Here is a 17,724-nt window from a genome sequence, read left to right on the forward strand (position 1 = left end):
TAACAATGTACTCAAACCTTGAAAAAAAATGTTGAAATGCTAATTTACCTCTAAAACATGGAAAATACTATACAACATATTTGCATGGATTTACACTGATAAGGCCAACATCTCCCAATTTCACCTTACTTGTTAATTACAGATCGTGATTCTTGGAAGTTTACTAGGAATCCATCCAGGAGAGGAAGGAAGACTTCGCTCACATCAGATACAACCATCATTTGAGGCTGTGCAAGGCTGCTCTTCACATTGTAGAAGTGAAGAATTTTGTTATAGGTGACAAACCCAACTCTAATTGCTGAGACCTCTGCTTGTTCTTCTCTGGAAGATAAATATAGACAGCAAATTAAAAACTAGAAAGAGGGTCATATTATCACTTCCTTCTGGGTCACCAGTGAGACCCTGCCATGAACACTGTATTCCATTCTGAAGACCACATCCACATAAGGGCATTGATCATGCAGAGGCAATTCAAAGGAAGACCACCATAAATAGTGCATGATCTCCTCTCTAAGCTTACCACACCCGATATATATCTTGAAATGGAAGCCTTAGAAGCCAGCTTCCCTAGGTGGCTAGGACTCATTAATACAATATATGAGTAGATTCAGGTTTATTCAAATTTGCTATATCGCCAAGCTTTGGGAGGTTATGGTAGTTGGAATGAAATATACAAATATTAAGAGAAAAGAACTCCATAAATAAATAGAGTCTACCTCACATAGTAACATAGTAGATGACAGCAGATAAAGACCTGAATGGTCCATCCAGTTTGCCCAACCTGATTCAATTTTAATTTTTTACATTTTTTCTTCTTAGCTATTTCTGGGCAAGAATCCAAAGCTCTATCCGGTACTGTGCTTGGGTTCCAACTGCCGCAATCTCCATCAAAACCTACTCCATCCCATCTAAACCCTCCCAGCCATTGAAGCCCTCCCCAGCCCATCCTCCACCAAACGGCCATATACAGACACAGACCGTGCAAGTCTGCCCAGTACTGGCCTTAGTTCAATTTTTAATATTATTTTCTGATTCTAGATCACTCATATCAAAAGGAGAAAAAAAGAAAGAGAGAAAAAGAACCAGTTCATAAATAACCTTTTAATGTCATCTGTCCAAATGCCTTGTAAAAAAAAAAAGTCTTCAATAAAATGTTAAACTTTTTAAATGAATTTCTCAGCACAAACATGGATGGGAATCCCATTGCATAACTCATGTGCAAACTAAGCAGAAGAGCTCTTGTGAGTAGATTCCAACTGAAAACACAACTGTGTTGGTATTAAATCTGAAAAGGATCTTAAAGATCTACCCAACATATATGGTATTGCCATTGATAGAAAGTATGATAGAACATGTTCATAATATTTTGAATTCAATCCTATAGTAGATTGGGAGCCAGTGATAGTGAATAGGAAGTGGGGTCACATGATTATGCTTACGCGCCTTACCCAAAAACTTCATCATAGCATTTTATGATGTTTGTTACCTTTTCAGATTGCATGACAAAATTCCCATGTAAACCACATTTCTATAATCTATTTGAAATATCAGTAAAGAACAAACCAGTGTATACAAAGCCGTGCCATCAAATAGATGTCTATGGGATCTCAGTTATAGTACAAAAATACCTCTCTTTGCTCTATTTGAAACCTGTTCTGTAAAGCATTCCTTATACAGGGATGTCAAACGTCCGTCTTGGTGAACATGCATGGAATATATCGCATACAATGTAGGTGGTTCTTGCAAATACATCTTATTTATAATCACTGGGTTATACTGAAAACTTGCCTGATTTTAAGCCCTCCAGGATTACAGTTTGATACCCCACCCTATGATTTACCATTCTGTCTATTACTGTGTGCCAATTATATCCAAAGATTCTCCTACAATGTTACCAGAATCTATCTTACCAAGTAACCCCACTATACCCAGCCTTTTTGTACCTTGGAAGTCTGTCCAGAAGAGTTTTCAGCTCCTCGCATACCAGTTTGACTACTCCGCTCTTTATGTTACTGTAGGAAACATCTATCATGAAGATATAGGCAGGAGGATTTGGGGGCTTGTTTTCCTGCAGACCAATAAAACAAACATTAAGACAGTCTTAAGTTGAACAGTGAGACAGAACATGCAATAGCTGAGCCACTGGGAATTATTATTAGAATCAAATTCATAAAAGAGAATAAAGATGAACAACAACCTGACAGACTAGACATTACATTTATTCATTGAGATTTATTTACCGTCTTTATGAAGAGATTCACCTACGGCAGTGTACAACAGGTATAATTCGACATAAAACTTACAGTTCAGATTTTGATTCATGGCCATCTCTTTATAGCTATACACTATATTCAATGAATACATTGGCCAGTCTGTAAGTAAACTTGGGAAAGCTTTTGGACTCTGCACATCACCTTTTGGTACCTGAAGCTTTAGCATGATAAGAACCTAAGAATAGCCATACTAGGTCAGACCAAAGGTCCATCTAGCCCGGTATCCTGTTTCCACAGTGGCCAATCTAGGTCACAAGTACCCGGCAGAAACCCAAATAGTAGCTACATTCTATGCAACCACCACACAAAGATCAGAAGAAGAGGAAGCAACAGGAAACCAAGATAGCGGATCTTGCTACACTGGCTTCACCCTCCTTGAATTCCCAAGTTCGTCATGGGTGGCTGAACCCACAAATGAGGTACAAGCAGCCCTGATTTTGGATAAGTTGGAATCAATGGCTCAACGTTTTACAGCTCTGACCACGGAACTGCAAGTACAGGATAGAGTCAGCACAGTGGAGGACTCGGTGCAAACACTAATGATGGATTCTCAGATTTACAAGTCCCGCTTGCTCGATCTGGAGGATAAATTGAAGGACTTAGAAAACTGGTCGCACTGGAATAATCTTAGATTGGTTGGCCTTCCTGAAACAGTGCCAGCGCAGAACTTACATACTTTCCTGGAGACCTGGTTGGTGGATGCTCTCCATCTTGCAACTTTGCCGCACTCACTCTGCATTGAGTGGGCCCACAGGATGAGGACAACAGCAAGATGCCCCCAGTAGACCGCGAGTTATTATCTTCAAGGTTCTCAATTATAATCGTAAAATGGCAATCTTTCGAGTGATTAGAAAGGGGACAAAATTACAATCTGAAAAGTAAAAATTAGGTTCTTGCCTGTTAATTTTCTTTCTTTTAGTCCCTCCAGACCAGCACAGAAGAGATGGGTTTACATTCCTCTGCCAGCAGGTGGAGACTGAGACACATTGATTTTGGCATTAGTACAAATGGGCTGTGCAGTCCCATCTACAATAAGTCTGACGAATAGCCAAGCAGAATTAACTAAGAACTTAAGAGCTGTGAACAATTTCACACTCACATGGAGAAGACAAATTAAACATCCAAATTGGAACTGTAAACACTGTTGGGTACTGATTAGAACAAGAACCTTTAAAGCTTCCCCATAGTTCGCCAGCTAAACCAGATGAACCAAACGACGCTGCTCTTATTATACTCAACAACAACCAAGACAAAAAGATACCGCAGAAGAAAACATACTCTTCATGAAAAACACCAAATAAAAATGACAGGGCGGGATCTGTGCTGGTCTGTAGTAAGTAAGAATCTAATTTTTCCTTCTTTAGCGTCCCTCCAGACCAGCACAGAATAAATGGGACATACCAAAGCCATACATAAGAACATAAGATTTGCCGCTGCTGTGTCAGACCATCATGCCCAGCTGTGTCAGTGGTCCATCATGCCCAGCAGTCCGCTCATGTGGTGGCCCTTAGGTCAAAGACCAGTGCCCTATTTGAGTGTAGCCTTAACTGCGTATGTTCTGTTCCAGACACACCATTAGAAGTATTAAAGTACGTATTGGAGAACATCTTAGCAGGATTTCCACTCGAGTAATGGAAGCTCCCCTCACCCAACATTGGGTGACCGAAAACCATCTCCTTACTTCATTGAAATTCTCTATCTTGGAAGTCCCTGTGCTACCTCGTGGTGGCAATCTGAAAGCCAAACTACATGTGAGGGAGCAGCATTGGATTTTCAGATTAAACACCTTGCATCCACAGGGTCTCAACAGTGAGATTGAGTGGCGTGCTTTTTTGTAAATCAGCATTTATGTTATCAATTTTTGGGGCTTAGAGCAATTTATATCTTTTCATTGCATTTAAATTGGCAGTGTCTCTTCAGTCTTTTGGCACCACTGTTTTTCCGTATGTGCTGTGACGTCATCCCGTGCATTAGGCGCGTGATCACGCTTCCAGAGCCCTTTAAAATTACGGCAGTCTTTCCACTCTGGTTACCTCTCAAAGCAGTCAAGCCGCGCTATACGCGCTTCTCTATGTGAGACAGCAGTCCCTTTTGGTGAGTCTTTTTCCTGTTTAGCCGAAAGCTGCATTTAAATCGCTTTAATTTTATATGCTGAACTTTTTTAACTTATTTTTGAATAAAGCATTGATTCGTTTAATTTTTTCTTTTCAGAATCTTTGTACCCATCGCATGAGTTTTTTCCAACTATTCCTGTGTGTTCCCTGAGGCAGGATCGAAACGTGCACGTCGGAACCCGCAAGCTGCAAATTAAGTTTGCTCAGTTCTTTGACTAAAAGCTTAGTAAACAGTGTGCTGAACGTCAGTGGTTTTTTGCATAACACAAAAAGCATATATGAAATGATATAACGTTCTGTTTACTTTTCATGCGATGATTGGGCTGTGAGGTGGTTTTTTCTGGGGTTAGCCCCAGTTTTCCCCTCCTTCATTCTGAGCAAGTCTTTGTGAACTGTGTTATATCATCCATATAACTCTTTGAATAGGTCTACAGAGTGATTTTTTCTTTTCAAAAGATGGATGCAAGGCAGAAAGTGAAGACGGAGAGAAAAACAGTCAAAGGACAAGAAGGCCCTGGAAACATAGTTGAAAGCACAGAAAAATAAAGTCACCAGACAACAAAGGTAGGGAAAATGATTTTATTTTCAATATAGTGATTGAAATGTGCCAATTTTGAGAAAGAAAAGATATTAAGCTTTAAATGCGAGGGCTGCAGAAAAAATAAGAGTACTTGGAGGGCCGCAGAAAAAATAGTTAATGTCTTATTAAAGAAACTAGTCTTTAAGCCCATTACATTAACGGGTGCTAGAATAGAGTGTCTGTCTGTCTGTGTTTCTTTATCTCTCTCTCCTTGGTTGCTGTCTGTGTCCTTCTGTCTCCCCCCCCCCCCCGAGCAAAGCTGTCTGCCCCCAGCACACACCTCCCACCCAAAGCAGCCCCCTTTCCCTCTCCCTATCTCTCCATGGCCCCTTCTGTCTCCCCCCAGCACACCCCTCCCCCAAAGCAGCCCCCTTTCCCTATCCCTATCTCTCCATGGCCCCTTCTGTCTCCCCCTAGCACACCCCTCCCCCAAAGCAGCCCCCTTTCCTTCTCCCTGTCTCTCCATGGGCCCTTCTGTCTTCCCCCCAGAGTAAAACTGTCTATCCCCAGCACACCTCCCCCCCCAAAGAAGCCCCCTTTCCCTCTCCCTATCTCTCCATGGCCCCTTTCCCTCTCCCTCTGGCCCCCTGAATTAATCCCCCTGCTTACCTGGCCTGCTCCTCTTCAAAGCAGGCCGCGATCGTGGTGGCCGGCCCCAGCAAACTTCGCAGGCCGCTCCCCAACCCGGAAGCACGCTCCCCCCGACGCGATCCCGTGCTTCAGAGGGAACGTGCCACCGAGGCTGGAAAGCGGCCCGCAAGGCCCGCCAAAGCTGGCCACAATCGCAGGCTGGCCCGAAGAGGAGGATCAGCGGCAGCGACAGCAGCGGTGAGCGAGGGCAGGAGGTATGGTTTCCAGCTTGGTGAGGTGAGGGCGAGAGGTCTGCTGAGCTTCCTTCGGGTTGGTGAGGGCGGGAGGAGGGGCGTGGCCAGAGTGATCATTGGCTGGGTTCTAAAATGGAACACGGCCACGGTTCACACACCACGGCCGCAGTAATCACGCTTTTTTAAAAGCGCATGCGCCACTAACCTTTTATTATATAGGATGATAATTTTGCATGAGGTAAAACTCTTTATAGTTTATATATCTTTCCTTTTAACTGTTAAAGGAAAGTTTTATAAACTATAAAGAGTTTTACCTCATGCAAAATTGTCATTTCTTTAATAAGACATTAACTATTTTTTCTGCGGCCCTCCAAGTACCTACAAATCCAAAATGTGGCCCCGCAAAGGGTTTGAGTTTGAGACCACTGTTATAGTATTATTTTTATCTGTAAACCGTGCCGAGCTCTATCTTTATGGAGATGATGCGGTATCCAAACTTAAGGTTTAGTTTAGTTTAGTTTATAGTGCTGAAAGGCGTACACAGCGCTGTACATTTTAACATACAATAGACAGTCCCTGCTCAGAAGAGCTTACAATCTAATTTAGACAGGACATTTCAGGGTTGGGGAATTAATACAGTGAGTGGAAAGTCTCCAAGAACCCAAGAGGGTGGAGATCACCTTATCCAAATATCCTTTCTTACTTAAGTGTTCCCTTTCACCTTGATAGAACATGTGAATGGGACCCTGAGTTAAAAGGTCAGGTGATTTTGACTGAATTTTTGGAAGATACACAGGATGTGATTCAGAGTCGGTCCACCTTGGTAATAACGTGCATGAATGAGATGGACAAAATGTTGATAATGAGACTTTACTTCAAAAATAGGTTAATGAAATTTTGTGGGGATTTGGTTAGGATTTTTCCGGATGTATCCAAGACCACCCAAATGAGGAGGAAAGAATTTCTGAAATTGAAGGATAGAGTCTTGGCCCTGGAGGCATCCTTTTACCTGAAATTTCCTTGTAAATGTCTGGTTAAGTTACAAGATATTGAGTATGCTTTTTGGGATCCCATACAATTACAACAATTTTTAGTTGCAAGAGAACAGAAATGAGATTTGTTTCACTTAGCTGAGAATAAGAGGAGAATTAATTTAAATAATATCCCATTTTAAGGAATGATTCAAGGTTCTCTAGTGTGAATCGAGAATTATTGTCCTTTATTTTCCTGAATTCATTTGATTAGAAATAGCAATATGTGCTCCCTATTAATGTGGGCTTAAAAGGAATTATGTATGTATGTTTTGATTATGTATTTGTTTTATGTGTTTATCCTTTTTTCCTTTGGAATTATTGGATATTGTAAATGTATTCAAAATTTATTAAAAAAAAAAAAAAAGTCAGGTGAGAGGGGCAGCAGAAGAGAATCTGCCAGGAGAAGACGAACCAGATCTGTGTACCACGTGCGCCTGGACCAGTCCAGAGCCATCAGGATCATGCGGCCTACATGCTGGGCAATGCGAAGAAGCATTCTGCCCACTAGAGGCCATGGAGGAAAGACATACAGTAGGCCTTCTATCGGCCAAGCCTGCACCAGAGCATCCAACCCTTTGGCCTGGAAATCCCTGTGATGACTGAAGAACCTCGGTGCTTTGGTTTTGATACTCGTGGCCATGAAGTCCATGACCGGCCAACCCTATGACCGAACAATCAACTCGAAGTCTTCCTGCCTGAGACACCACTGATCAGGATCCAGTACATGATTACTGAGGAAGTCCGCCTGGACATTGTCCACTCCCGCTATGTGGGAAGCTGAGATGTCCAGAAGATGAGCCTCTGCTCATACCATTCTGCATTATATAAACTGTTGTTGTTATTATTATTATTATTATTATTATTATTATTAATAAGAGTTGCCTCCTCCATTACCAGTGACTCTTTGTTCCCCCTGACCATTGACATAAGCCACCGGCATTGTCCGAGAGAACCTGAACCGACTTGCCCTCCAGCAATGACTGGAAGGCCAGTAACGCCAACCGATTGGCTCTCTATTTCCCTTTTTCCCCTCTGACTCTGATTTCCCTGGTGATTACTGTAGTAGGTTATTTGATCCCCAGGTTGCAGCCTTTCATAGCTTTGTATATTTTGCCGGATGGATCTACCTCTTATATGTAAAACTCTGAGCTGAAATTATTTTTATCTTCTTCATTGAGGAATTCAGTGCAACAGAAAAGTAGACATTGCCTGAAGGTATTTTTCAGACATGAAAGCTTTCATGTTTAAATACACATTACCATAAATAGGTATCCTCTTCTTCCTAATATCTTGTTGATTTTTTTTTTAAACTTAGCTAACAGAATATGCCTTTCCTGCTTTTTAAAACAAATGCTTTTGTCAGTTTACTTTAAAATGGGCATCCTTGGGCGGTAAGGGTGCTGCCAATTTCTTATCAATGGGCTGTTGCCAGCTCTGTTCCACTAGGTTCATAAAATAATTTAGGAAAGGGATGTTGGGTTCCTTAAAGAATCCTCTCAAGCATATCACTGCCCTTGGGATGAAAATTTGATCTTTCAGATAAAACAAACCCTAAACAAAATGCCGCTACTCTATTACACCTTCAATGGGCTACTTTTGTTGCTGTCATTAATATTTTGACTCAGTTATCACTCCTTCTTTTGCTCAGAAAACAGAATATTTTAAGTAATGGGTCAAGTAAACAATAAAATCAGAGGACAAGCTCATAACAATTTACAAGGCATAGGATGTGCCCTTTGTGGAATGGGGCATGCAACATCTTGCTTCAAGGGTTATGAGACTATATGCTACGCTGTTACCATGCTTGCATTATCCAGGCAAGGTTTTCACCAAACAAATCAGAAGGGGGGAAAAAGGGAAATCTATAGTTTACAAGTCTCTGGCTCATCAAGATAGGCTAGTTTGTTCTATTTTGTTCACCTGCATCTATGATCACTGATATACACGGTTGTCACATTATTATAACCACCACCTGCCTCTGACGTCATGGATGAACAGCCAATGCACAAACATAGAAACATAGAAGATGACGGCAGATAAGGGTCATAGCCCATCAGGTCTGCCCACTCTACTGACCCACCCCCAAGTCTACTATCCTAGGGATCCCACTCCTGGTGACAGGTTCCCTTGGCTTAACCCTCTAAGGGATCCCACATGGGCATCCCCATTTGCTCTTAAATTCTTGCACGTTGTTTGCCTCGATCACCTGCACCGGGAGCTTGTTACAAGGATCAACCACTCTCTCGGTGAAGAAATATTTCCTGGTGTCGCCATGAAATTTCCCGCCCCTGAGTTTGAGCAGATGCCCTCTTGTGGCTGAGGGTCCTTTGAGAAAGCACATGTCGCGTGCACGCTTTGTGGATATATAAGGTGGGATGTTAGCAAGTTGTCAATACAGCAACCATGGCTGTCATGGGGAAAGACACGGGAAGCAGGTAGGGTATGCCCTAGGGCATTACCAGCAGTTAGATTCCTACTCTGAAGGTGCTCCCACTTCAAATATTTAAATTTTAAGTTAAGTTTTGTTAGTGGAGATCGGGGAATCTAACCGCTGGTAATGCCCTAGGGCATATCCTACCTGCTTCCTATATCGTTTATCAGGTCTTTTTGGGGGGCTTTTTTTTGTATGTCATGGGGAAAAAGCACGATTTATCAGACATTGAAAAAGGCATGATCAGCAACTTGGCCAAAGATGGCAGTATTTCAGAAATGGCGGAGTTTGCGAACTGTTCACTGGATGCTGTGGTTAAAGTGTACCGTGAGTGGACGACTGGGACCTTTTCAATGACCCAACATGGTAATTGTAGGGCAGCATAAGCCATCGATGCAAAAGGTGAACATTGGCTGTACAGGTTGGTGTGGGCCAATCAGCATGCTACCATGGAGCAACTCACCATCCAAACAAACCAGGGGGCTTCCAGATATGTGTCCAAAATGACTTGTTCAGTGAACCCTGGTATCTGCACCCATGCTCATGAGGGTTCATCGCAAAAAAAGGCTGCAATTTGCACAGGAGTACCAACATTGGACTTGCACCGACTGGCAGAGGGTTGTTTTCTCTGATGAGTCACGTTTTGAACACCATCAAATGGATGGACTTGGCATGTCAGGCGTAAAACTGTCGAGATAACACCCTGCAACCATTATTGGATATACACAAGCTGGTGGCGGCAGCGTTATGGTCTGGGTCTCTTGATACCTCTGGAAGGTACTCTCAACCGATATGGGTTTCTCTCCATCCTTGCCAATCAAGTACATACATGTTGATGGTCTTCCCTAAGGCCTATGGGATCTTTCAACAGAACAATGCGACATGTCATACTGCCAGAATTGTTTGTGAGTGGTTCGCAGAGCGCCACCATGACTTTCAGCTACTTCCCTGGCCTCTGAATTCCCCAGTCCTTAACCCAATCGAGCACATTTGGGACCACCTTGATCGACATATCTGATGACTGGATCCACCTGTCAGCAACTGTGAGATGCATTGCAGTCTGCAGGGCTCCAAATACCTCTAGCTACCATCTAGCATCTTATTAAATCGCTTCCACAGTGTCTGGCTGCTGTCCGTGCTGCCAGAGGCGGTTATTCTGGATATTAGCAGGTGGTCAAAATAATGTGACTCAACCATGTAATTACAGAGTAAATTCAAGTTTTTTTCAGTAACTCTACAGTACTTTGTAAAAGTCTTCACAGCCCTGTATATTTTTCACATGCTGCTGTCTAAATAAAAACAATTCAAAATGCATTAAACTAGAGGGTTTTTCCCTGTACGGGCCTGATATTCAGCCCCATTACTTAGCATTTTACTGACTGCCACTGGCATTATGCCCAGAAATCCAATGCTGGGCCATGGCTGGGATTCAGCATTGAATTTCCGGGTTTGCACAGCTGGCTAAAGCATCGCTGGTTAAATGCAATTTTTAGCATTTAACCAGCCATGGGAAACTTTCATGCTGCCTTATTTATTCGGTTACCTTGGCAGGCTAAGTACTGAATATTGGCACATATCCGGCCAAGTGTTGACTCCTCCCAGAATGCCCCCAAACAGCTGAATTTCAGTTAGCCACTAGCCATACATTTTTTAATTTATCATTTCAAGTTATCATTACATCACAATGATAAGGCAATACTGAAATACAATACAATCAGTACTAGCTGATCTAAGAAAAAAAAATAACACAAAAGTAATATTTCATCTCACATAGTCCACAATAGGAGAAGGAGACAAGAAAAAGAAAACAATAACTTTAGGTAAGAGAGCAGTTGACAACCTTCCAATATTTGACACCACAGTCATCCTGATTCAATCCGGATGCGTAGAGATACCCTTACCTTCTAAAAAGAAACCTAATTGGGCAGGTTCAAAGAACACATATTTACGTCCCTGAAGGGAAACCACACATTTACAGGGAAATCTTAACTGAAAAACTGCTAATGTAATCACTTTCGCACGGATAGATAGAAATTATTTTCTTCTAGATTGTGTCCATTTTGAGACATCAGGAAACATGTATACCCTTCCTCCCAAATAGGATACTTGTTTCAAATTAAAGTACAATTTCAGCAACATTTCCTTGTCCTGATGAAACACAAGAGAGACTAATAAGATAGCCCGTCCCTCTATTCGATATCAGTTGATTGTAATATATCAGATAAATCCATCTGATCCCTACCTCTTCCTAATTCTCCTTCTTTGACTGAATTTTTTTTTAAGTAATAAATTTTTTGTAGTGGGGGAGATCAGATTCTGATATCTTTAATATAGTTAACATGAAATTTCTAAAGATTTACCAGTGTGACATAAACTTGGCTACTGGAAAATTTAAAAGTCTCAAATTCAAACTTTTCTGTTGATTCTCTAAGTTTTCAATCTTCTTCAGGAACAACATTTTATCTGAAATTTGTTTAGTCAACAAGTCTCAATTGTTGTTTTCTCTAAATTCTTCATCTCTAATTGTTGCTGCTGAAGTGATGTCTTCAACAGAGCTATCTTAGAAGTTGAATTTAATGTTATTGATACAAAGTTTGCACATACCGAGTGCAGGTTCTCCAATGCCATCCAGATGGAATCAAGTGTAACCACCTGAGGTCTCTCAAGTGGCTTGAGGGGGGAAATAACCGCCAGCTTCTCTTCAGCGTTTCCTCCGGGTGCCGAATCCTGGGTTCGCCCTCCCCACCACTTGCTCCTCGAGAAGTAATGCTCCCAGCTTGCTACAACTCCCCGGCAGGAGTCGTCGTCGATGTTAGGACTTCCAGTTCAACTTCGGGTCTCGGTAGTGTCTCACCCGTTGTACTCGGGGAACCCCCAGCAGCGACCGGTCTCCTGAAGCTCCTCCAGGCATTGGGGGCATGTGTGGTCTTCTCGGGCTCAGCGTCAAGTCGCCGTCCAAGCTGAGTCTTTCCCCAATTTCAGCAGCAGATCCGCCCAAACTGGTAGGTTGGACTGTAAACGATGTCATTATAGTCTGTCGCATAATAGAGCTAACAGGGGTAGGCGGGGGTAATCTCCTCTGTTTCCCACGTCTTTTGGGCATTAGGTAAGGCTGAGAAACTGTATTTAATCCAAGAAAGTTGGCCCATAGACAAATAGCACTCAATTATGTGCACTGCTCAAGACGCCATCTTGTCCCACTAGCCATACATTTTCAGGAGCACTAACAGGCTAAGTTCTGCTAAAAATAAGTGGTTAGCTCAACACACACAATTTAAATGGCCAGGAGCTGTTTCTGGCAGGTTAAATTGTTTTGAATATAAAAAGTTATTAAGAATAATAAAGTTTCATTGCATAAATCTTAACATTCTTTGACTCAATACTTGGTGGAAGCCCTCTTTGTAGGAATAACAGACAAGAGTTGTTTAGGGAACGACGAGTGAGGTGATTAAATTTGCAGATGACGCTACACTGTTCAAAGTTGTTAAAACGCATGCAGATTGTGAAAAATTGCAGGCTGATCTTAGGAAATTGGAAGACTGGGCGTCCAAGTGGCAGATGAAATTTAATGTGGACAAATGCAAAGTGATGCATATTGGGAAGAGTAACCCAAATCACATTTACCAGATGCTAGGGTCCACCTTGGGGGTTAGTGCCCAAGAAAAGAATCTGGGTGTCATTGTAGACAATACGATGAAACCTTCTGCCCAATGTGCAGCAGCAGCCAAAAAAGCAAATAAGAGGCTAGGAATTATTAAAAAAGGAATGATTAACATGACTAAGAATGTTATAATGCCTCTATATCGCTCCATGCTGTGACTTCACCTACAGTATTGCGCTCAATTCTGGTCTCCTTATCTCAAGAAAGATATAGCGGCACTAGAAAAGGTTCATAGAAGAGTGACCAAGATGATAAAGGGGATGGACTCCTCTTGTATGAGGAAAGACTAAAAAGGTTGGGGCTCTTCAGCTTGGAAAAGAGATGGCTGAGGGGAGATATGATTGAAGTCTACAAAATCTTGAGTGGAGTAGAATGGGTACAAGTAGATTGATGTTTCACTCTGTCAAAAATTACAAAGACTAAGGGACACTAGATGAAACTGAAGGGAAATACTTTTAAAACCAATAGGAGGAAATTTTTTTTCACTCAGAGAATAGTTAAGCTCTGGAACGCATTGCCAGAGGTTGTGGTAAGAGCGGATAGCGTAACTGGTTTTAAGAAAGGTTTGGATAGTTTCCTGGCAGAATAGTCCATAGTCTGTTATTAAGAAAGACAAGGGGGAAGCCACGGCTTGCCCTGGATCAGTAGCCTGTTACTACTCTTTGGGTTTTGGCCAGGTACTAGGGACCTGGATTGGGCTACTGGGCTTGATGGCCCATTGGTCTGACCCAATAAGGCTATTCTTATGCTCTTACAAAAAAGTTTCAATATCGAGTGGCAAGCTATCCAAAATTCTCTGCATTACAACTAATACTATTAATTATTTTTAGAGCACTACTAGACGTACGTATAGCTGTACAGAGTCACGAAGGAGACAGATACTGTATTTTTCGCTCCATAAGACACACCTGACCATAAGACGCACCCTAGATTTAGAGGAGGAAAACAAGAAAAAGAAACGTTCTGAACCAAATTCTCCCTGCCAGGCTCTGCACCCAACTCCACACTCCTTGCCAGACTCTGCACCCTGTCCCCCCTTGCTACTAGGCTCTGTACTAGAAAGCTGCGCGGGAACGGGGACGACGGGAATCCCACGGGTTCCCCCTTTGGGTCGCGGGGATCCCGTGGGGACACCCCCTAGAGTCGCGGGGATCCCGTGGGGACGGCCATCATGGTCTCGGGGATCCCGCGGGGTTCAATACACTTGTCTGATTTTCCTACCTGCCCTGCCGTGAGGCTTGTCTTCCATTTTCTGCCTGCCCTGCCGCAGCACACATAGCCAATCGGAAGTATTCCCCAATGTCAGCGCTGTCGGAGGGCGGGCTTATGGAAGACTTCTGGTCGGCAATGTGTGCTGCGGCAGGGCAGGCAGGAAATGGAAAATGAGCCTCGTGGCAGGGCAGGTAGGAAAATCAGATGAGCAGTGTTCTCCCTAGCACCCGGTTGTCCCCCCGCCAGCTCAGCCAGTGCAGAGCCCTCCTCTCAAGCACAGGCTCTGCACTTTCACCCTATTCCCGGCGCCTTGGAGCCTGCATTTATCACTTCCCTCTCTCTTCTCACTTTTCCAGCCCTCTCTTTCTCCTCTCACCTCCCTTGCAGTGCTCCAAACTTGCTGTGGGTCGCTGGCAACAATTGTAAACAATCCATTGTCCCTAAATGGCTCTGGGTCACTGAAAACCAGGTATGTTGGGGACATTCTGTGGCTGGAGTGAGCATTTGGCTAGTAAAGGACTGATATTCAAGACTTAACTTGCCAAAGTCAATGGGACTGTGCTTAAAACTCAATCCTTCCTTTATGCCATTCACCATGGGCTGTTAAATACTGAATATCCCACTTAACCTAGAGTTTAGCTGACTGTAAACCCATACAGACACTGGATCTGGACAGGGGGGCAGAGAGGAGAGAGAGACAGAAAAGGGCCTTGAGGAGGGGCTGGAATGCAGACTTGAACCGGGGAGGGGGAAGACAGAGCAGATGCTGGACTAGAGGGGGTAGAGAGGGGAAACACACTGAACTGAGGAGAGAGAGATGCCAGGCCCTGGGGAGAGGGAGGACAAAGAGTGTGAGACAGACAGAAAGACCTGGAACAAAGGTGGGAGGACTCAATATGTTAGCTTTGGGAAATGTATATAACAGATGTCTTTGTATTGTGTTCAAAAAGAAAAGGAAATGCATTTCTGGTTTTATTTCTACAGTGTTGAAGTACTTGCTGACCCTTGCTGTGATTGGTGAGGATCCCCAAGCACCGCCAGCAGAGGACCTCCTCTAGAGGCGGCTAGAACTCTCCTCCACCAAGCACAACAGTCACTGGCAGCATCCATGAGCCACTGAGGTGCCAGCATCTGTGACTCAGGGACGCTACTGCTGCCTACCAAGCTTGGCAAAAGGGACCCCCTGCCATCTGCAAAGGAAGTCCTCAGCTGACAGCTTGGGGGTTCTCATCAGCTGAGTATTTATTTATATTTTATATTTACATTAGAGGCTCTGGTAGAAACCTGTTTACAAAGTATGTATTCTTCCTAATTAATATTTTCAAATTAATAGTTTCTTTGCTTATTTGTAAATGGATCTCTACCAGAGTCTTTAATTCAGTAGCATAATTAAATACAATAACTATTTCTGAAGTTTATAGGGACGGGCAGGGACAGAGGGGATTCCTCGCGGGGACGGTTGAGGACGGAGGGGATTCCTCGCGGGGATGGGTGGGGACGGAGGAATTTCTCACAGGGACGGGTGGGGACGGAGAGATTCCTCGCGGGGACAGGTGGTATTTCTGTCCCCGCGCAACTCTCTACTCTGTAACCTGTCCCCCCTCTTGTGGTCTAGTGGTAGGCTGGGACAGGGCACAGGGCAGTGCCTAGTGGCTGGCAGGCAGGTAGGGACAAGGCAGGCAGGGAAGTCTTTCTGTTTCCTGCTCAGCTTTGGAAATGCCTTTTCATATTTATGTCCTCTTTTTTTATTTTTTTAAAGCAATTCACATGTCCAGCACAAGGCCTCTTACCTCAGCTGTACATTTGTTGTAAATTTACTGTAATTCCAGCAGGAGGGCCCCCTTCCCCGGTACCTTTCTGCAGGACCCCCCCTCTCTCTTCCCCCGGGTACCTCCGTAAATTAAACAGTAAAAAAGCAGGACAGTGAAAGTCTGACAGCATTCTTACAACAGCCACACACATGTCCCTCCAGAGCAGGGCAGCCTGGTGTTTAATGCAGTAGACTAAACCAAGGGACCCAGGTTAAAATACCATTAACTACTTTTTTTTGTGAGCACTCCAGGAACAGAAATACCGCATTTTTCGCTCCAGTGAGTGGCAGGCGTGCCTGCCTGGTCCCACGCCGCCACCCGAATGGCACCATCAGCTCGGTCCAGCGCTGCATCGGCAGACGGAAGTGAAAGGCAGGTGCGAGCCCCGAGTGTACCTGCCTGGTCCTGCGCCGCACGAATGGTATCGTTAGTTCCCGCGAGTCTGAGAACCAATGGTATCATTCAGGTGGCAACGCAGGACCAGGCAGGTGCGCTCAGAGCTAGCGCCTGCCTCTCACTGGAGTGAAAAATGCAGTAGCCCGGATGACGCACACGGCGAAGAAGAACTCTGCCATGGCCATGGAGGGAACACATACACCAGACCCTCCGTTGGCCATGGTTGGATCAGAGCATCCAAACCCTAGGCCTGACAGTCTCTGCGGTGACTGAAGAAGCGGGGTGTTTTGGCGTTGACACTCGTGGCTATCAGGTCCATGAGGGGCTGACCCTAAACTTGCACTATCAACTGAACAGCCATGTGACTTAGACACCATTCTCTGGGATCTAATACATGACGACTTAGAAAATCCACTTGAACATTCTCCACTCCAGCTATGTGAGAGGCCGAGATTTACCGTAGATGAGACTCTGCCCAGACCATGAGTAGAGCCACCTTTTGCGCCACTAGAGTGCTCTTGGTGCCCCCCTGATGATTGACATAGGCTATCGTTGTGGCATTGTCTGAATGAACCCAAACTGACTTGCCTGTCAAGGATTGGAAGGCTAACAGTGCCAGACGGATGACTCTGGTTTCCAGAACATTGATCGACCAGGTCGCCTTCTCCTTGGACCAGGTGCCCTGAGTTGAGTGACCGAGACACTGAGCTCCCCAACCGAGCAGACTGCAGATAGCTTTAGCCTTATTTATTTATATTCAGTCATACCTTTTCAGTTCAAGATGGTGTACAACAAGAGGTGCTGTAAGGACAGCGAAGTAATATCAATTAAAATTTACCTATGGGAAAGAGAACCAAGGCAACATCATTTAACTTCAAGAAAGGGAACTATGATGCCATGAGACAAATGGTGAGAAAGAAGCTCAAAAACAGCTCCAAGGAAACTCGGACTGTGGAGCAAGCCTGGTCCCTATTCAAGGACACAGTAAACAAGGCACAAAACCTATATATACCAAGATTTAGGAAAAGTTCCAAGAAGAACCAGTGAAGAAAAGAAAGTGATAGGAGACAAGAAAAAATCATTTCGGAAGTGGAAAAAGGACAAAACTGAAGGAAACTGGAGAGAGCACAGGAAGCAACAAAAAGAATGTCACCGAGTAGTCAGGAAAGCCAAGAAAGAGTATGAGGAGAGACTAGCAAAGGAAGCAAGAAATTTCAAACCATTTTTCAGATATGTGAAAGGGAAACAGCCAGCGAGGGAGGAGGTGGGGCCCCTGGATGAGGGTGACCGGAAGGGAGTGGTGAAAGAGGAAAAAGAGGTGGCTGGTAGGCTAAACAAGTTCTTCTCGTCGGTCTTTACAATAGAGGACACATCCAGTGTGCCAGAAC

General features: G+C 43.9%; 1 protein-coding gene across 2 annotated transcripts in view; it reads right to left on the reverse strand.

Moving 5' to 3' along the window:
* The window catches only part of SEC24D (SEC24 homolog D, COPII coat complex component), a 255,374-nt gene that overhangs the window by 108,404 nt on the left and 129,246 nt on the right, over positions 1 to 17,724 (reverse strand). For both annotated transcript variants that reach the window (XM_033938041.1, XM_033938046.1), the window contains exons 11-12: positions 1,944 to 2,068; positions 130 to 321 (exon numbers count right to left, since the gene is read on the reverse strand). In XM_033938041.1, coding sequence (XP_033793932.1) covers positions 130 to 321; positions 1,944 to 2,068 — 317 coding nt within the window. The remainder of the gene's footprint in view (positions 1 to 129; positions 322 to 1,943; positions 2,069 to 17,724) is intronic.

Source organism: Geotrypetes seraphini, chromosome 1 (assembly GCF_902459505.1).
Source record: "Geotrypetes seraphini chromosome 1, aGeoSer1.1, whole genome shotgun sequence".
Taxonomy (NCBI): domain Eukaryota; kingdom Metazoa; phylum Chordata; class Amphibia; order Gymnophiona; family Dermophiidae; genus Geotrypetes; species Geotrypetes seraphini.